Source organism: Uranotaenia lowii, chromosome 2, assembly GCF_029784155.1.
Source record: "Uranotaenia lowii strain MFRU-FL chromosome 2, ASM2978415v1, whole genome shotgun sequence".
In the NCBI taxonomy this organism is placed as follows: domain Eukaryota; kingdom Metazoa; phylum Arthropoda; class Insecta; order Diptera; family Culicidae; genus Uranotaenia; species Uranotaenia lowii.
Window position 1 is genome coordinate 77,411,626 of NC_073692.1, and position 21,041 is coordinate 77,432,666.

The 21,041-nt window shown below is 31.7% G+C and overlaps 1 protein-coding gene across 6 annotated transcripts in view; it reads right to left on the reverse strand.

Annotated features, from left to right (window-relative positions):
- Positions 1-6,543: 6,543 nt before the first annotated feature.
- The window catches only part of LOC129745207 (uncharacterized), a 65,649-nt gene continuing 51,151 nt past the window's right edge, over positions 6,544-21,041 (reverse strand). For all 6 annotated transcript variants that reach the window (XM_055738137.1, XM_055738138.1, XM_055738140.1 and 3 more), the window contains exons 3-8: positions 13,280-13,313; positions 12,721-12,956; positions 8,202-8,338; positions 7,599-8,131; positions 7,283-7,542; positions 6,544-7,219 (exon numbers count right to left, since the gene is read on the reverse strand). In XM_055738137.1, coding sequence (XP_055594112.1) covers positions 7,121-7,219; positions 7,283-7,542; positions 7,599-8,131; positions 8,202-8,338; positions 12,721-12,956; positions 13,280-13,313 — 1,299 coding nt within the window. In that variant the 3' untranslated portion in view covers positions 6,544-7,120. The remainder of the gene's footprint in view (positions 7,220-7,282; positions 7,543-7,598; positions 8,132-8,201; positions 8,339-12,720; positions 12,957-13,279; positions 13,314-21,041) is intronic.

The following is a 21,041-nucleotide window of genomic DNA, read 5'->3' on the forward strand; positions in this document are numbered from 1 at the left end:
GATAGATATGAAGGTAATGGAAAATAGGTTAAAAAATATACGAAATTTCAAATAATATCAAATGTTTCTCAACACGTACTAATAAACGACGAACATGCGAACATAATGTGAGAATGATGGAAACTCGACTACTACCATTACAAAATATCTACGATGAAGCGCGATATCTTTAGACTATAAATACAACGGCACTTTTCCCACCTGGTCATTCTTAATTCGTGTATTGTAGTGTAAACATCACTTTAGAAAAGGAGCGGCGAGAAGACGGCATCTAGGCTCGGACAAGGGTCTGAAAGAGAAGGAAATTTCCGAACTGACATTTCAGTACCGCACTGACGTTTTGGTATCAAAATGCCATTGAAATCAAAGGGGAACTGACGTTCTGGTTCCAAAAAGTCGGTACGGTCCGTTTGTATGTGATTTGACAGTTGCTGCAGTCCTTTGGGCTCGGAAAACCCTCCACTCAGAAAAATACTATTATGCATGCCATAAGATTCTCTTATGAAGTGGCGCCATAAGAAAAATTAATGAAATTCATAAGATTGTCTTATGACGCGAATGAATTCTGAAGATGAACGCCTACTTCAATGAGAGGTTGTTGCTTTTCATAAGAGATTCTTATGGAAACAGTAAATCACTTTCTAATAAGAAAAATTCTAGATGTATCATGCTGAAAACATTCACTTTATTGTTTGGCAAATTTGTTTAAAATTAAATCATTCATGGTCACCATCAGCAGCGCATCAACAGACGGCTCCATCAAAGTTTGTTTTGCCGCATCTTAATCTTCGACCTTTCGTTTTTTGCCGATCAGCTTGCTGAATAGTAAACAAATAATGTTTTTTAGTTTACTAATATGTTAAACGTTCACACCCAAAACATCAAATCGAACTTACCATTCCGGAGATAACAATAACATTTAACATTGAAGGAAAACTATAATAACTATGAACCGGCGATTGCTTCGCACTGTTCAATGATGATAAAAAACTGATGCTACGAATGAATGTGTTCATTATTTTTTCACAATGCCGTTTCTTCTATTTTTCATAAGAACATCGTATGAAAATTGAAAGAATTTCATAAGACTCTTATGAAACATCATTTTACACTCTAAAAAGCGGTTCATAAGATGCATCTTATGAAAATTATAATAAGAATTTGCCTGAGTGTCACATTACGACAGAAGATACTACGCGTTCGGCTTTTTTTTTAAAATGAGGCACAAACCAATATATAAGGCTACTTCTGTCACACCACAGGTAAAACGAATTTTATTGAAAAATAAAAACATTATTGCATACAAGTACATTGCATGCAATCTTTTGTACAATTAGTTCCAATGTATTGAAAATTTGTTTTATTTTTTTGTTTTTGTCATTTTTTCCAATTCGGTCAGTTATTTCAAATTTGTCATTTTTGTCTATAATGTCAATTTTCAATTTTGTCAATTCTGGCAACTTTAGCATTTTTTAAATTTTGATGATTTTGTAAATTTTATAATTTTTTTTTCAATTTGGTCAATTTTGTAATTTTTGACATTTTTGTCATTTTTGTCATTTTTGTCATTTTTGTCATTTTTGTCATTTTTGTCATTTTTGTAATTTTTGTAATTTTTGTCAATTTTGTCATTTTTGTCATTTTTGTCATTTTTATCATTTTTATCATTTTTGTAATTTTTGTAATACAAATTTGTCATTTTTGTCATGTTTGTCATTTTTGTCATTTTTGTCATTTTTGTCTTTTTTGTCATTTTTGTCATTTTTGTCATTTTTGTCATTTTTGTCATTTTTGTCATTTTTGTCATTTTTGTCATTTTTGTCATTTTTGTCATTTTTGTCATTTTTGTCATTTTTGTCATTTTTGTCATTTTTGTCATTTTTGTCATTTTTGTCATTTTTGTCATTTTTGTCATTTTTGTCATTTTTGTCATTTTTGTCATTTTTGTCATTTTTGTCATTTTTGTCATTTTTGTCATTTTTGTCATTTTTGTCATTTTTTGTCATTATTGCCAATTTTGTGAATTTTGTTCATTTTGTCAAATGTATCAATTTTGTCCATTTTGTCAATTGTATCAATTTCGTCAATTTTATCAATTTTGTCAATTTTGACAATCTCATCAATTTAGTCAATTTTGTCATTTTTGTCATTTTTGCCATTTTTATCATATTTGTCATTTTTGTCGTTTTTGTCATTTTTGTCATTTTTGTCATTTTTGTCATTTTTGTCATTTTTGTCATTTTTGTCATTTTTGTCATTTTTGTCATTTTTGTCATTTTTTGTCATTTTTGTCATTTTTTGTCATTTTTGTCATTTTTGTCATTTTTGTCACTTTTGTCATTTTCGTCATTTTTGTCATTTTTGTCATTTTTGTCATTTTTGTCATTTTTGTCATTTTTGTCATTTTTATCATTTTTGTCATTTTTGTCATTTTTGTCATTTTTGTCATTTTTGTCATTTTTGTCATTTTTGTCATTTTTGTCATTTTTGTCATTTTTGTCATTTTTGTCATTTTTGTCATTTTTGTCATTTTTGTCATTTTTGTCATTTTAAACATTTTTATCATTTTGTCATTTTTGTCATTTTTGTCATTTTTGTCATTTTTGTCATTTTTGTCATTTTTGTCATTTTTGTCATTTTTGTCATTTTTGTCATTTTTGTCATTTTTGTCATTTTTGTCATTTTTGTCATTTTTGTCATTTTTGTCATTTTTGTCATTTTTGTCATTTTTGTCATTTTTGTCATTTTTGTCATTTTTGTCATTTTTGTCATTTTTGTCATTTTTGTCATTTTTGTCATTTTTGTCATTTTTGTCATTTTTGTCATTTTTGTCATTTTTGTCATTTTTGTCATTTTTGTCATTTTTGTCATTTTTGTCATTTTTGTCATTTTTGTCATTTTTGTCATTTTTGTCATTTTTGTCATTTTTGTCATTTTTGTCATTTTTGTCATTTTTGTCATTTTTGTCATTTTTGTCATTTTTGTCATTTTTGTCATTTTTGTCATTTTTGTCATTTTTGTCATTTTTGTCATTTTTGTCATTTTTGTCATTTTTGTCATTTTTGTCATTTTTGTCATTTTTGTCATTTTTGTCATTTTTGTCATTTTTGTCATTTTTGTCATTTTTGTCATTTTTGTCATTTTTGTCATTTTTGTCATTTTTGTCATTTTTGTCATTTTTGTCATTTTTGTCATTTTTGTCATTTTTGTCATTTTTGTCATTTTTGTCATTTTTGTCATTTTTGTCATTTTTGTCATTTTTGTCATTTTTGTCATTTTTGTCATTTTTGTCATTTTTGTCATTTTTGTCATTTTTGTCATTTTTGTCATTTTTTTCATTTTTGTCATTTTTGTCATTTTTGGTCATTTTTGTCAGTTTTGTCATTTTTGTTATTTTCGTCATTTTTGTCATTTATGTAATTTCGGTCATTTTTGTCATTTTTGTCATTTTTGTCATTTTTGTCATTTTTGTCATTTTTGTCATTTTTGTCATTTTTGTCATTTTTGTCATTTTTGTCATTTTTGTCATTTTTGTCATTTTTGTCATTTTTGTCATTTTTGTTATTTTTGTCATTTTTGTCATTTTTGTCATTTTTGTCATTTTTGTCATTTTTGTCATTTCTGTCATTTTTGTCATTTTTGTCATTTTTGTCATTTTTGTCATTTTTGTCATTTTTGTCATTTTTGTCATTTTTGTCATTTTTGTCATTTTTGTCATTTTTGTCATTTTTGTCATTTTTGTCATTTTTGTCATTTTTGTCATTTTTGTCATTTTTGTCATTTTTGTCATTTTTGTCATTTTTGTCATTTTTGTCATTTTTGTCATTTTTGTCATTTTTGTCATTTTTGTCATTTTTGTCATTTTTGTCATTTTTGTCATTTTTGTCATTTTTGTCATTTTTGTCATTTTTGTCATTTTTGTCATTTTTGTCATTTTTGTCATTTTTGTCATTTTTGTCATTTTTGTCATTTTTGTCATTTTTGTCATTTTTGTCATTTTTGTCATTTTTGTCATTTTTGTCATTTTTGTCATTTTTGTCATTTTTGTCATTTTTGTCATTTTTGTCAGTTTTGTCATTTTTGTCATTTTTGTCATTTTTGTCATTTTTGTCATTTTTGTCATTTTTGTCATTTTTGTCATTTTTGTCATTTTTGTCATTTTTGTCATTTTTGTCATTTTTGTCATTTTTGTCATTTTTGTCATTTTTGTCATTTTTGTCATTTTTGTCATTTTTGTCATTTTTGTCATTTTTGTCATTTTTGTCATTTTTGTAAGTTTTGTTATTTTTGTAAATTTTGTAATTTTTGTCATTTTTGCAATTTTTGTAATTTTTGTCATTTTTGTCATTTTTGTCATTTTTGTCATTTTTGTCATTTTTGTCATTTTTGTCATTTTTGTCATTTTGGTCATTTTTGTCATTTTTGTCATTTTTGTCATTTTTGTCATTTTTGTCATTTTTGTCATTTTTGTCATTTTTGTCATTTTTGTCATTTTTGTCATTTTTGTCATTTTTGTCATTTTTGTCATTTTTGTCATTTTTTGTCATTTTTGTCATTTTTGTCATTTTTATCATTTTTATCATTTTTTTAATTTTTGTAAAACAAATTTGTCATTTTTGTCATTTTTTGTCATTTTTGTCATTTTTGTCATTTTTGTCATTTTTGTCATTTTTGTCATTTTTGTCATTTTTGTCATTTTTGTCATTTTTGTCATTTTTGTCATTTTTGTCATTTTTGTCATTTTTGTCATTTTTGTCATTTTTGTCATTTTTGTCATTTTTGTCATTTTTGTCATTTTTGTCATTTTTGTCATTTTTGTCATTTTTGTCAATTTTGTCAGTTTTGTCATTTTTGTCATTTTTGTCATTTTTGTCATTTTTGTCATTTTTGTCATTTTTGTCATTTTTGTCATTTTTGTCATTTTTGTCATTTTTGTCATTTTTGTCATTTTTGTCATTTTTGTCATTTTTGTCATTTTTGTCATTTTTGACATTTTTGTCATTTTTGTCATTTTTGTCATTTTTGTCATTTTTGTCATATTTATCATTTTTGTAATTTTTGTAATTTTTGTAATTTTTGTAATTTTTGTAATTTTTGTCATTTTTGTCATTTTTGTATTTTTTGTAATTTTTGTCATTTTTGTAATTTTTGTCATTTTTGTAATTTTTGTTATTTTTGTAATCTTTATAATTTTTGTAATTTTTGTAATTTTTGTAATTTTTGTATTTTTTGTAATTTTTGTAATTTTTATAATTTTTGTAATTTTTGTAATTTTTGTAATTTTTGTAATTTTTGTAATTTTTGTAATTTTTGTAATTTTTGTAATTTTTGTAATTTTTGTAATTTTTGTAATTTTTGTAATTTTTGTAATTTTTGTAATTTTTGTAATTTTTGTAATTTTTGTAATTTTTGTAATTTTTGTTATTTTTTGTAATTTTTGTAATTTTTGTAATTTTTGTAATTTTTGTAATTTTTGTAATTTTTGTAACTTTTGTAATTTTTGTAATTTTTGTAATTTTTGTAATTTTTGTAATTTTTGTAATTTTTGTAATTTTTGTCATTTTTGTAATTTTTGTAATTTTTGTAATTTTTGTTATTTTTGTCATTTTTGTCATTTTTGTCATTTTTGTCATTTTTGTCATTTTTGTCATTTTTGTCATTTTTGTCATTTTTGTCATTTTTGTCATTTTTGTCATTTTTGTCATTTTGTCATTTTTGTCATTTTTGTCATTTTTGTCATTTTTGTAATTTTTGTCATTTTTGTAATTTTTGTCATTTTTGTAATTTTTGTAATTTTTGTAATTTTTGTCATTTTTGTAATTTTTGTAATTTTTGAAATTTTTGTAATTTTGTAATTTTTGTAATTTTTGTCATTTTTGTCATTTTTGTAATTTTTGTAATTTTTGTCATTTTCGTCATTTTTGTCATTTTTGTCATTTTTGTCATTTTTGTCATTTTTGTCATTTTTGTCATTTTTGTCATTTTTGTCATTTTTGTCATTTTTGTCATTTTTGTCATTTTTGTCATTTTTGTCATTTTTGTCATTTTTGTCATTTTTGTCATTTTTGTCATTTTTGTCATTTTTGTCATTTTTGTCATTTTTGTCATTTTTGTCATTTTTGTCATTTTTGTCATTTTTGTCATTTTTGTCATTTTTGTCATTTTTGTCATTTTTGTCATTTTTGTCATTTTTGTCATTTTTGTTATTTTTGTCATTTTGGTCATTTTGGTCATTATTGTCATGTTTATTGTTTTTGTCAATCATGATTTTAAAACATTTTTTTTTGCATTTTATAATGCCGCTTGAGTACACGTCGTTTATTTGTTTTATTTTATACGTTTCGTTTTTTTGGAATGTCTATCAACAAAGATGGATAAAATTTTCCCTTTTAAAAGACTCAATTGAAAAACAGCAATGTAAGTAGGTACTCAATAAAAAATTATTCTTTTTCGAATTTGATTATTATTTGATAATTGTTTTATAACAGTAGATATTTCGGTCATTTCGGATGTTTTGGACCTGGAAAAACTGTTGATGTATAATATATATTTAAGACTATTTATTCAGTAAAATCACTGTACAGTTGGGCTGAACTTTCGTAGAAATTGCAAACTTAATAACCTAAACATTGCAGATGTTAAAACATGATCTCATAGGAGAACTTTTTTTTCAATAAATAAATTTCGTATTATATTAAATGCTCTCCATAAATAAGTTACTCATAATTATATCCTAGTTGGAAATGCAGTCTAAATTGTAATGCTAGAGTGAATGGCTCTAACAGTTTTTTTTTATTTTTTTTTCCTGCCTCAACGACAGATTTGGTTATTTATGCTTAGGATCTTTCTGTGCCAGTGAAGAAACTCCTAAACTTGTTTTGTCTAGTAGAGGTCATTCAGCTAAAGGTACCTTCTAACTTACTCACTAACTATTTGTTTTGTCTAGCTTCCTTAATTTACAATACGGTGTGTGTATGCTCTATGTTGCTAAAACCGCAATACTTGAATCGGTTTCTACATTTTGCTATTCTTTGATCATTTTAAAACTTCAACGCTAAACGTTGGGAGCCAGGTGCGAAAATTATAGTTCTTTAGTTGTGTAGAGAACACATATTCAGCCTCATTGTACCATCGCTCGACCCGAATATCCCTTGATATTTAAATCGTCGAGGGACGATTTCTTCCCGCTACTCTGCATCCGTGAGGCCAGCCCACAGGTCTGAAATTAAAGATGGCGTGGATGTGTGATATGAAGGATCAGTTGTAATTTGTTTGTACTTACAATCAGGGTAGACAACGCCAACAAACCAGCTAAAAGTCCCGATATGATCACGAAATTCCGACATTGATCGGGAACTTCTTGATAACGAAGTCCATCGTATTGGCCCGGCATTACCACAGTGTACTCAATATTTTCGTTGAATTTGGTGAACTCGGTTGTGTTTTGCGTATTTGCCGTTCTCCGCAACCTATCGTGACCGATCATCGACAGCAGATTACTATAGGTTACGTCCCCAGCCGATCGTCGTCTTCTACCGAGTCCTAAAAAATACTTTGGGTTAGTGACTTTTCTAATAACTGCTTTCTCGAATATTAACCCTTCCGTTTAGTTGGTTCGTAAAGATCCAAACAGAAATCAGGTTGACAGTCCATAGCATCCATACAAGCCTTGATCTGTGAATGGATCCACAGGGTACTTCTCTCCTTCATCGAACTCAGCAGAAAAGCTTCAAAATCCAGAAACACCTCATTAGGTTTGTCCCGGTAACGAGCAGGTTGATGTGGGATGATCAAAGCAAAGTCCCGATTGCGACATCCTTCCCGCACCAGAGATACTGATCCTGGGGCATGGGGATCATCTGGGTCGGGCGAAACCGTCACTTCCAACAGTTTAACATACTTCCACACGCTTTGGGCACTGATGCGGGCTCGTAGCTGAAGTTTGGTCCCAATTGGAACGGCCTGATCTACCGGAACTTCGTTATTTGTCACGGCTGGCAAAGAGTTGGCCGAGGTGTTCTTCAGTCCCGCAATACGAGCTATCGGAGGTGCTTCCTTGTAGAGTGCCACCTCGTACTCCAATCGACCTGGCGTTTCTTCGACCACACCGGAAACTCTGGCGCCATGAGGGCTGAAATAAGGATTTAAAAATATTAAATAAGTTGTCTCAGGTATAGGTTTAAATAGCCAGATGAACTAACAAACTTCCTGCGAAACCGGCGGCCTTGTTTTGGATGACAGTTGGCTCCGGTGGCTTACACATGATGATCAATTCTTGATCGGACTGCATCACAACGGCCGGAAACTGTGGGAACCAAATGCGGACATGGACGAATCCCTGTGAAAGGACCAAAATTATACCCGTGAGTTGGTGTTATAATGTTTAAAAAAAAGTGGCTGGTATTCTCCTTTGTGATGTGTAGCGTTAAATTTTTAAAATGAATTATCAAAATTTCAAAATGCTCTCCATTAAAGCTGAAGAACGGTGGAGACACTTCAACCACTTAAACCTTCAACAACGCACAGTGGAAAGATATAGACCTAAAATCCCAAAAAAATCAAAATTCAGCTTTAATGACTCGTAATAATACATATCTTATGTGAAGGAGCTCAATTCTGTCATCAGATTTCACCGGAAACATCTGAATGGAGAATTTTGCCCTTATTATTCTCGGAAAAAATCGATCATAACTTAGTGAAAATGAAATTGAAGAAAAAAAATTTCAATAACACGTTTTTTGGCAAACATTCGTTAGTGAATATTTTTGGCAAACATAAGTCGATCAATTTCAAATTTTGAGGCTTGTTAAATGTATTCTCATATGATGATCATTTTGATTAAATCCATCAAAATTCAAGTGAGATATAAAAAAGTTATTTTATAAAATGACTCAATTTTCATATGGTTAAAAGGGGACAAAACAGATTGCTTCTTAATATTTTTATTTTTGTAAATTTTCCATTTCAAAAGATTTTTGGTAAAAAGCTTTCAGTTCGATTTGTAAGCGTTGCTAGTCAGTAGAAGGAGGCCGCAGTGATCTAGTTGTAATTGTAAATTAAATAAATGTTGCAGTGTTGTTTGTGGGGGTTAAGGGGCTATCCTTGGTAAAGCAGTCCACCAAGCCACGCTAACCTAGCGAACGACCGGGCGAAAAATGGTCGTTCAACAACCCACCACCAGAGCGCAGTTCAGAGATGTGAGCCGTAGTCTTCACGCGAAGAGGCGAAGCGTGCGATAGGGCGAAGCGAAAACGAGCGCTGGACGGGGGCAATGAACGCGAATGGGGTCAGAGCCGGCCAAAGTGGAAATGACCATTCACTCTGAAAATAGTTCGCGAACGCACAAAACCGATCCTAAAAGTAACTAAGGGATCATAAAATTCTTCGTAAAATATTAATTGTGGTGATTTGTGTAATCAGATTCCTAAAGGAACAGGAATCACCACCAGCAGAAGATTCATAAAAGGAAAGGCCAATCTTGAGTCGTTTCCGATTGGAACTCCAGGTAACCCCACGCCATTTTGCCCCTGCCCAAAAATATCCCTCTAATATAACCCTGAATATTATCAGGACCCCGCTGTTTCGGTTTGATTTTAAATCAACCAAACCCCGAGAGCGCCACAGCGCTCTAGAACTTCAGCCGACCACCATACCTGTCGGTGTTGTTCATTCCGGTACCTGGTTCAGCACCCAAGGTGGGGCCAGGTACGGCATCACCACGCGCTTTACTCACCGTAAAAGGTCCAAGCGCGCCGCCCGACAAAATCGACCGACCACCGTCGGTGTTACTTTCCCGGTAAATGTCTCAGCACCCAAGGTGGGGTCAGGTACTCCGCATTCACGCCGTTTCGCTCAGCTACGACGGACCAGCAGTACCCGGTTTAGCACCCAAGGTGGGGCCGGGTACAACAACACTACCCGCAAGAGCCAGCCAGCTTCTAAGCGGACCTCATCAAACCCGAGCTCGACGACAAGGAGGAACGGAATACTTACCAGGTTAGATAATTAGGTTAAGAAAGTGGTGGGTTAGCCAATTACTGCGAATCTGTGAAATTAAACGGTACCTAGACTTTATCCGAGGAGTTTATCTTAGCTCTCCCGAACTTCCCTGCAACTTGGTTTCATGTAAGCTTGCCGACCCTAGAGAATATAAGGGGTTCACCGCAAATCTACCGATCTACCGAGTCTTACAGATTCATGAACTTGCAATGATCCTAAAATCTCGTGTTGCTAAATATAGCCTATTTCTGGTTAATTAAGGTCAAATGACACACCACTGAGATGGCTCCGGTAACATGCGACGGCAGGTTTGATTTTCGGAGACAATTTCACGTAAGATTAGTCCTTAAACTTCAAAGTTCTTCGAAATAACTTATTGGTTTTATTTTGGGAAAACCGTTCTATTTTTGAAATAACTCACTTCACTGGGTAATTAAGAAAGTAGAAAAGAAAAACACTACCTTCAATGAATGTATACATTCCCGCGCTTTTTGCGGTCTTCAATAACACAAGAACACAAAATTTACATTTTTCCGAGGCGCAAAGAACTTTGCAGCCAATTTTTACTAATTTGGGGGCGCAGATTCGAAATATGCAATAAGCTTTTTTTCTAAAAGTTTTCGTTTTAGAGATAACTTTGGAAAATGGGTATAAACTAATTTAATCAGTTTGTGTACTTTTTTGGCAAAACTGCAGAACATTACAAAGATTTAGAAGTTGAAGGTTTCAACTCAAAAATCAACTTTCTCGAAGACCACGAGTATTTTTGACATCAGAGGGAAAAGTTATGTATGTTTTGTTAGTGTTTTTTTCCCTTCAAATTCTGCAATATGCGGTAATTTTGACGTAGTTTTAAGAGCTTTTGAACCAGACTGCCATATTGCATTTTAGATATTTCTTGAAGCATAATTCAAACGGTTTTGCAGTATGCAACAAAGTTGTTTCATGAGTTAAAATCTTAAATATCAAATACTCAGACTTTCTACAGTGGTGTCAGAAATAGTTGTTAAGTTATCTATTTAAATTTTTGAAAAATGTTTAAGTTATTTTTTAAACATTCCATCTCTGAAACTATAATAGGTATCTAGGCAAAATCTGCACCCTTGATTGAATGGAGGATAACAAATAGATTCAAAACAGCATTTGTTTTCCATTTGTAGGTTCATCAGTTATAAATGATTATGATTTTACATACAATCGTTGAAGTTTTAAATTTCCACAGGCCACGTACGATAAAAATCCAAGAAAAAAACATTACTTACAGCATGGATGACCCGCAATTTTTTTAAATTGATTTTATTTTACGTTTTTTTTAATACGATACATTGTTTACTACCATAAAATACAAGTTCATACTAAACAAAAATTAAGATGTATGTATTAGTAACTTGATCGAATATGTACTTCACTAGTTTGCAAAGGTGCATTTGTCCCACAATCATTCAGATTGTTGACTTTTTCCTAGCATTTTAAGTATTTATTGAGTTCGGTTAAAGGAATAGTTGCAATATTTTTTGTTGGCAACAAACATACAACAAGTTTTTTTTATTCAGATTGCATTTTTTCATAATTATTTGACAACCTCTTTGAAATTCAAAATCCACGAAAACGATCGGAAGAGCAATAGAATCGTCGGAAGGCTTCTGATTATCACACACGCAAAATAGTTTTGACATTATTTCTGCGGGATTTTTCACGTAAACTAAGATTTTAATGTATCATATCGATTCTTCGATAATCTTGTAGTAACCACAGTATATTAAAGACGCCCTGGTAGTAAATACTTTACTTCCACATAATTGGCTCATGAATTTCACGTAAAGTCTAAGTGGATGATTTCAAATCCGTTTTGGGCATTTTCTCCAGCGTGTGGTGGTAAATTCATATTAGAAAATGATATTGTGGTCCGTCAGCTTACTTTTTCAGCTGTTGTGAAATTTTTTTTAAGCCGTTGTGTCTGTTGCCATCAGCTTGAAATGTTATATAGGAGGAATTGATCGGTTATGCATTTTGGAATTATCGTTTGGTAAGTGATAATAATCTCCTTAATTTTAATCAGCTAATTCTTGTTTTTTTCATTTTTCTGATAGAAATGGCTCTGGATGCGGTGATCGTTGGAATTGATGAAGATCTCTCGCTTTTTGGTGGGATTTCCCGAATAATATGTCCAACGGAACACCATTCACGGAACAACGGACAAGGTAAAATATTTTATTTAAATAATACTTTTAATATTAATGAATACTTTTCATTTTTCTCTGGATGTCCAAAAATAAAAGTGTTTTAGTACTTAAAAAGTGTAGTGCTAGTGATATATTGTGCAAAGAATGTGAAAACAAAGAATATTCATAACAAAATTACGTTTTTTAATCATCATGAAAAATAGCAAAAATAAGAAGTGTCCCTGAGCCAGTGTCCGCGAGTTCGAGCCCAAGAGTAAACACCGAACACAGTTGTACCGGATATTGCGATATTGTGGAACGCGTCCCTCGGCATAAACAACCTTATCGATGCTATTATTATTGCTCTTCGAAGATAGAGCCCATTGTACAGCTGCATCATAATAGCCCAATGACCCAATTCAGTTTCCAGAAAATTTCTGCACGATTGACCACATCTAACCAAAAAAAAATAAGCTCACATGAGCAATAACTTTTTAAGCTACCGTAACTCGCAGGGTAGATACTTATGGTGTATATGGTGCGCTGGCTGGGTTCTTACATTCCTCTTCAGCACTCCGCAGCGTGAGAAGTCAGTGATCTTGAGGTCGTAGCTCAGTTCGCCCTGGTCTTTCCGGTCCTGCTTGATGGAGCATGCGAAATCGGTCTCCGGGTTGACAGCGCGGTCATCCGCGAACAGTGGCGCCCCCTTGAAGCCGATCGGTTTCTTCAGCTTGGCCGTTATGATGTCGCCAAGGTTCGAGCCCTGCGATGCGAACGAGCACTGGATGTCAGTCACTGGAGCAGGGGAGCCATGATGACGTCGGGCGATCCAATCCAGGGCGATTGGCCGCAGCAGAAAACCGAAAATGGAATCGGAAAAGAAGAGAACAGAAAAACAAAATGGATAAAACAGGTTCATCGCGTATGAAACAGAAACTATAAAAAGAGCGCGCGTGAAAACCGCTCCGAAACCCATTTTCACGGTGCATGGTGTATGGCAATAAACTAATTATGAAATCCTCCGCAAACAGCCGACAAATTGGTGGTGTTAATTTTTCGGGCTGTTGGGATTAACAGCTCAATCGAGAAATCGAGTTTGTGTTCCGTTTTCGACTTACCGTCGTAATCCTGCGATCGCACCAGGGGAAGAAGCTGGAAAATGAAATGTGAGAAAAAATGTTTAATTAGTATTGATGAGAATAGAATGTTGGATTGATGATGATCAAATCTAAATAGGTATAACTTAAACAAAAGTAAATCAATCAGAAAGACATTTTTTGAAATCAATTCTTGCGTTATATTATATCATACAATTTTTAAATACACGTACAAAATGTCTACTAGGAATCAAAAGTTTAGAGCATCTGATTTTTTTTCCTTTTTTTTGACACTTAACCAGTATTATGGCATAGTTTTTAACGAATGGTCACCGTTGATTCATTATTATATGCTTTTCATGGCATTGCGATGAACGTAACGACGAAAATTCTTGAAAGAAGAATTAAAGATTGAAATTTTATGACCATAATGATGATAGATAAAGTAGATGCTTAATAGAAGACATTTTAAAGATATTGAAATTGAGTCAAGAGCATATTGTATGAAAAGCTTCAAAGGAGTGTTCTAGACCAGAGTATTTATATTGTTTACCATTTTCGTCTTCCTTGTCATTTTTGTCATTTTTGTCATTTTTGTCATTTTTGTCATTTTTGTCATTTTTGTCATTTTTGTCATTTTTATCATTTTCGTCATTTTTGTCATTTTTGTCATTTTTGTCATTTTTGTCATTTTTGTCATTTTTGTCATTTTTGTCATTTTTGTCATTTTTGTCATTTTTGTCATTTTTGTCATTTTTGTCATTTTTGTCATTTTTGTCATTTTTGTCATTTTTGTCATTTTTGTCATTTTTGTCATTTTTGTCATTTTTGTCATTTTTGTCATTTTTGTCATTTTTGTCATTTTTGTCATTTTTGTCATTTTTGTCATTTTTGTCATTTTTGTCATTTTTGTCATTTTTGTCATTTTTGTCATTTTTGTCATTTTTGTCATTTTTGTCATTTTTGTCATTTTTGTCATTTTTGTCATTTTTGTCATTTTTGTCATTTTTGTCATTTTTGACATTTTTGTCATTTTTGTCATTTTTGTCATTTTTGTCATTTTTGTCATTTTTGTCATTTTTGTCATTTTTGTCATTCTTGTCATTTTTGTCATTTTTGTCTTTTTTGTCACTTTTGTCATTTTTGTCATTTTTGTCATTTTTGTCATTTTTGTCATTTTTGTCATTTTTGTCATTTTTGTCATTTTTGTCATTTTTGTCATTTTTGTCATTTTTGTCATTTTTGTCATTTTTGTCATTTTTGTCATTTTTGTCATTTTTGTCATTTTTGTCATTTTTGTCATTTTTGTCATTTTTGTCATTTTTGACATTTTTGACATTTTTGACATTTTTGTCATTTTTGTCATTTTTTTCATTTTTGTCATTTTTGTCATTTTTGTCATTTTTGTCATTTTTGTCATTTTTGTCATTTTTGTCATTTTTGTCATTTTTGTCATTTTTGTCATTTTTGTCATTTTTGTCATTTTTGTCATTTTTGTCATTTTTGTCATTTTTGTCATTTTTGTCATTTTTGTCATTTTTGTCATTTTTGTCATTTTTGTCATTTTTGTCATTTTTTTCATTTTTGTCATTTTTGTCATTTTTGTCATTTTTGTCATTTTTGTCATTTTTGTCATTTTTGTCATTTTTGTCATTTTTGTCATTTTTGTCATTTTTGTCATTTTTGTCATTTTTGTCATTTTTGTCATTTTTGTCATTTTTGTCATTTTTGTCATTTTTGTCATTTTTGTCATTTTTGTCATTTTTGTCATTTTTGTCATTTTTGTCATTTTTGTCATTTTTGTCATTTTTGTCATTTTTGTCATTTTTGTCATTTTTGTCATTTTTGTCATTTTTGTCATTTTTGTCATTTTTGTCATTTTTGTCATTTTTGACATTTTTGTCATTTTTGTCATTTTTGTCATTTTTGTCATTTTTGTCATTTTTGTCATTTTTGTCATTTTTGTCATTTTTGTCATTTTTGTCATTTTTGTCATTTTTGTCATTTTTGTCATTTTTGTCATTTTTGTCATTTTTGTCATTTTTGTCATTTTTGTCATTTTTGTCATTTTTGTCATTTTTGTCATTTTTGTCATTTTTGTCATTTTTGTCATTTTTGTCATTTTTGTCATTTTTGTCATTTTTGTCATTTTTGTCATTTTTGTCATTTTTGTCATTTTTGTCATTTTTGTCATTTTTGTCATTTTTGTCATTTTTGTCATTTTTGTCATTTTTGTCATTTTTGTCATTTTTGTCATTTTTGTCATTTTTGTCATTTTTGTCATTTTTGTCATTTTTGTCATTTTTGTCATTTTTGTCATTTTTGTCATTTTTGTCATTTTTGTCATTTTTGTCATTTTTGTCATTTTTGTCATTTTTGTCATTTTTGTCATTTTTGTCATTTTTGTCATTTTTGTCATTTTTGTCATTTTTGTCATTTTTGTCATTTTTGTCATTTTTGTCATTTTTGTCATTTTTGTCATTTTTGTCATTTTTGTCATTTTTGTCATTTTTGTCATTTTTGTCATTTTTGTCATTTTTGTCATTTTTGTCATTTTTGTCATTTTTGTCATTTTTGTCATTTTTGTCATTTTTGTCATTTTTGTCATTTTTGTCATTTTTGTCATTTTTGTCATTTTTGTCATTTTTGTCATTTTTGTCATTTTTGTCATTTTTGTCATTTTTGTCATTTTTGTCATTTTTGTCATTTTTGTCATTTTTGTCATTTTTGTCATTTTTGTCATTTTTGTCATTTTTGTCATTTTTGTCATTTTTGTCATTTTTGTCATTTTTGTCATTTTTGTCATTTTTGTCATTTTTGTCATTTTTGTCATTTTTGTCATTTTTGTCATTTTTGTCATGTTTGATTTTCGGGTCAAATAACTTCAAATATAAAATTAAATTATTTCACGCATCATTGGGTTGGCTTAGAAAACGCAGATTTTAAATGCTACTGCTGATTTGTTTTGATGTGTTCTTCCGGTGGATAAAGACGGAATTGGTTTAGAAAGTTTAGATTTTTAAGGCAGCTTCTTTTGCTTGTTCGCGTTGATTTGGCCTTCCGATGAAAAAAGACGGACTTGACTTAGGAAGCGCAGATTTTTAAGGCAGCTTTTGTTGATTGTTTGCGTTGGTTTGGCCTTCCGATAGAAAAAGACGAAATTGCCTTAGGAAGCACAAATTTTTGCGGCTGCTGCTGCTGAATGTGTGTGTTGATTTGGCCTTCGGTGGAAAAGACGAAATGGCTTTGAAGGCGCTGATTTTTAAGGCTGCTGTTGATTGATGGTTTTGGTTTGGCCTTCCGGTGAAAAAAGACACAATTGGCTTAGGAAATGCAGATTTTCAAGGCTACTGCTTCTGAATTTGACCTCCCGGTTGAAAAAGGCGGAATGGCTTTGAAAGCGCAGATTTTTAAGGCTGCTGCTGATTGATTGTTTTGACTAGGGCTTCCGGTGGAAAAATACGGAATGGCGCAGATTTTCAGGCAACTCCTGCAGATTGTGTGTGCTGATTTGGCCTTCTGGTGGAAAGAGACGGAATTGGCATAGGGAGTGAAGATTTTTAAGGCTGCAGCTGCTGATTGTTGGGCTGATTTTGCATCTCAATGGAAAAAGAGAGGATTGGCTAAGGAAGCGCGAATTTTTAAGGCTGCTGCTGCAGATTGTGCGTGTTGATTTGGTCTTTTGGTGGAAAGAGACGGAATTGGGTTAGAAAGTAAAGATTTTTAAGGCTGCTGATGCTGATTTGGCCTCCCAGTGGAAAAAGACGGATTTGGCTTGGGAAGCGCAGATTTTTAAGGCTGCTGCTGCTGATTGCTTTGATTCAGTAGAATTATTCCATCAAGTGAGCTCGCAACACATATTAGATTGTTTGTTTCGATTTCGCCTTCCAGTGAAAAAGGACGGATTGGCTAAGGAAGCGCAGATTTTCAAGGCAACTTCTGCTGATGGTTTGATTTGATTTGGCCTTCTGGTGGAAAAAGACGGAGTTGGTTTAGAAAGCACTGATTTTTAAAGCAGTTTCTGCTGATTGTTTATTTTGGTTTGGCCTTCCGGGGGGAAAGATGGATTGGCTTAGAAAGCGCGGATTTTTAAAGCTCTTGCTGCTGATAGAAAGTTAGAATCAAGGGATTGGAATCAAGAGAGAATTCTTTGCATTTGTAGTGGTAATGATCAAAATTCCACAACTGCTTCACAAATCGCGACAATTTGCAACAATTAACAAATTTTCACTCTTTCTGAGCACTGGTTTCTTTCATTTGAACACAAACCTTCTAATTTGTGTGATCATTGACGAATATTCTCCTTTTATTTTGAATTCCCCGGTTAAAATAGATGAAAGAGGGTAGAATTTTATTTAGAAGCATTATCATTACATACCAAACGGCATCATAGCATCGGTGTTAAACCACTATCAGACTATCAACCGTAACGTTTTGCAACCAAACCCCGGTTGTAACCAACGCGATGATAACAAACTGATAAGGCTTCGCATCGATAGATCCGTTTCTGAGTTAAAGAGAGATTATCTGAGTGATTTGTTCGTTCGCACTGCAAGTTTCCGCTTGTGGGACGAACCACTCCTAGCCTTGTAATGTGTTGTGGTAGATGCAACTCTAACAGTATCTACCACTTCTTAGTAGCTGGCCCATGCTGAACAAAAATTTTGTATCTATTTGTTTTTAAACAGATTTCGAAAGATTTTGGTGTCTCGATCTCGAATGTTACATAAAACTTTGTTTATCACCTCTATTAGCCATTTACATGATTTAAAACTTTTCAGTTTTAAATGAAAGTAGATGACTGATGTTAATTCAGGGAACATTATTTTAGAAATTTTGTCTAAAAAATGAACTTTATAGAACATTAAATCAGTACAACCTACCTCTAATTTCTTTTAAGTTTTCACGTGTATATGAATGTTTATTTCATACACCTAAGCTACCATTTATTGTTTGAGCCCAGTTTGAAGAACTCAAAATCTGTTGTTCTGTGCCTTATTTTTAATAACAGAACGTGATAAACGTCAAAAACAGTTGTGCGTAGTTCTAATACTGATGAGAAATATTTTTGTGTGATTTAGATAATTTATTTAATTCTATAATTTTTTTTATAATATGACGAACCACTAACATTTTTACAAGTAAACCAAACAAATTGCTCCTACTAAAGTAAGTAGAACAAGAATCATCAACCAAAAATTGATAAATTTTCGTAACATGAATCAAACAATCTTTAAAATCTGTTTTAGGAAATTACTGATAGAAAATCACAACTTTCACCTACACTACGCCTATGAAAATATAGTTCCAATTTTTTTTTCTAAATCTCGAAATATGTGGATCTAAGTTTCTCAATAGACCTTCAGAATGATCGTGATCATCTAAAATTGGAGTTGGTCTATTTTTTCGAAAGTGTGCCACAACCGCATGAACCAGTATTTCCCCCACCAAACAGTCCGGCAAAGGTGATTTAAACATAATTCGCTCCAATCAAACCAATGCACAGTGGTCCAAAAGAGCTAAAAGTGGAACTTTTTTCGTTGCGCCTCTGTCTTTCATCTTATCTCTTAAGTGTCTTGAGAACATTTGCTTCTTCAAACATGCTTCATAACTTGAAAGCATCAAAAGTTAGTCAAAGTTCACTATAAAAAAATTGAAAATTCTAACTTTTTAATTTCAATAGATAGAGCTTTACTTTATACTACAAAGTTGTAGAATACGTGAAAATATGAAACTTTGTTGAATACATCAAAACTTTATCTCTTTTCAGAGCAGAGTTATAAAGGTTTTATTTTGAAAGTTATTTAAAAGTTAGTTTTTTGAACTTAACTATAGTTAGATGAGGATTTTCATGAATAAGATATTCTGAACATTTGTTGAAGCATTGAAATCACACGTTTTGCACAAGATTTCAACTTTCTACGACGTTTTCTAACCAAGTTATTGCAACTTTAAGTTTTATTTTTACTCAACTTCACGAGCCTTTATTGCAAAATCGTGCAAGTGGATTTTTAAAACTAATAAACCACATTGAAGCTTGAACTAAGTGCAACAAATTGGCGTTGGTTCCATTTGTCTCCACGCGCTCGTATATGAACACAACAAGCATATATTTGATGTGTTTCACGAATTTCCATACGGAAAATGGAAAAATTGATTTCCAGGCTACGCAGATGCTGCGCAGAACGAAGGCAGAAGGCACTTGAAAATAATTTTTGTATGGAAACACGCAAAACACATCAAACGTATGCTTGTTGTGTTCAAATACGAGCGCGTGGAGACAAATGGAACCAACGCCAATTTGTTGCACTTAGTTCAAGCTTCAATGTGGTTTATTAGTTTTAAAAATCCACTTGCACGATTTTGCAATAAACGCTCGTGAAGTTGAGTAAAAATAAAACTTAAAGATGCAATAACTTGGTTAGAAAACGTCGTAGAAAGTTGAAATCTTGTGCAAAACGTGTGATTCAAATGCCACAACAAATGTTCAGAATATCTTATTCATGTAAATCCTCATCTAACTATAGTTAAGTTCAAAAAACTAACTTTTAAATAACTTTCAAAATAAAACCTTTATAACTCTGCTCTGAAAAGAGATAGAGTTTTAATGTATTCAACAAAGTTTCATATTTTCACGTATTCTACAACTTTGTAGTATAAAGTAAAGCTCTATCTATTGAAATTAAAAAGTTAGAATTTTCAATTTTTTTATAGTGGACTTTGACTAACTTTTGATGCTTTCAAGTTATGAAGCATGTTTGAAGAAGCAAATGTTCTGAAGACACTTAAGAGATAAGATGAAAGACAGAGGCGCTACGAAAAAAGTTCCACTTTTAGCCCTTTCGGACCACAGTGCAATGTGGCTAACTACACGAATAATCTTACACACTTTCCTCAAAAAGAGCCGCCAATTCCGTTTATTATCTTCCATCAATAGCTTGTTGATTTCGGCGGATAGTTTTTGGGCGGTTTGTTTTTATCCCTAGCTACGATCAGTAGCTGCTAAGAGAGTTGGATGATTGCCAATAAACTTCACGGAACGCATCAGCAAGTCGGTGATTGGGTAAACTTCATTTATAAATTTTCAGGAAATGTGAAAAAAATACCGAAATTGATTGGAAATTTCAGAGCAAAGAGATTATTTTTCCTTTTTCCTATCACTCAAAGCCAGGTCAGCTAGGAAATTTTAATTCACACACCGTACCATTGAAAAGAAAATCCTTATACATATTGTGACAAATTGACTTTCTTCTACGCATTTAAATGGCTTAATTTATTGTGTACCTACCATTCAGTACGTCGAAAATATAGGTCAAAATATTTGCTCAACAAAGGTACCCTACACAAGTGTACCAGACAGCCTAGTCTTCACCTGCAAATCTTTTTTCCTTTGCTGACAGTTTCACAGCCCACCCACCAATTTGTCATGAACTAATAACGGTGATCTCCATCTTCAGATAAAGCACTACTAAACTGACCATAAATGGATCCATTTCCATACGAATTGCCATGCACTCCAGGCAGGCAACATAAGAGTGCATCTTTTCGCCACTTTACGTTCTGTGTAATGCATTTTGTGGTCTAGCTGGCTGGCGTATTGTCAACATGTCACATTGTCCCCCACTTAATGCAAACAAACAAATGCAAACTCCCTGGCAGAAGCAATTTCTCTTTCATTATCTGCGTCATTTCTGTTGGTTTTGTGGTGACACATTTGGCCCGACGACATTTTAGTTGATGGACGTGATGTTCTTTGGGGTATTTTCAACGTTCCTGACAAGTA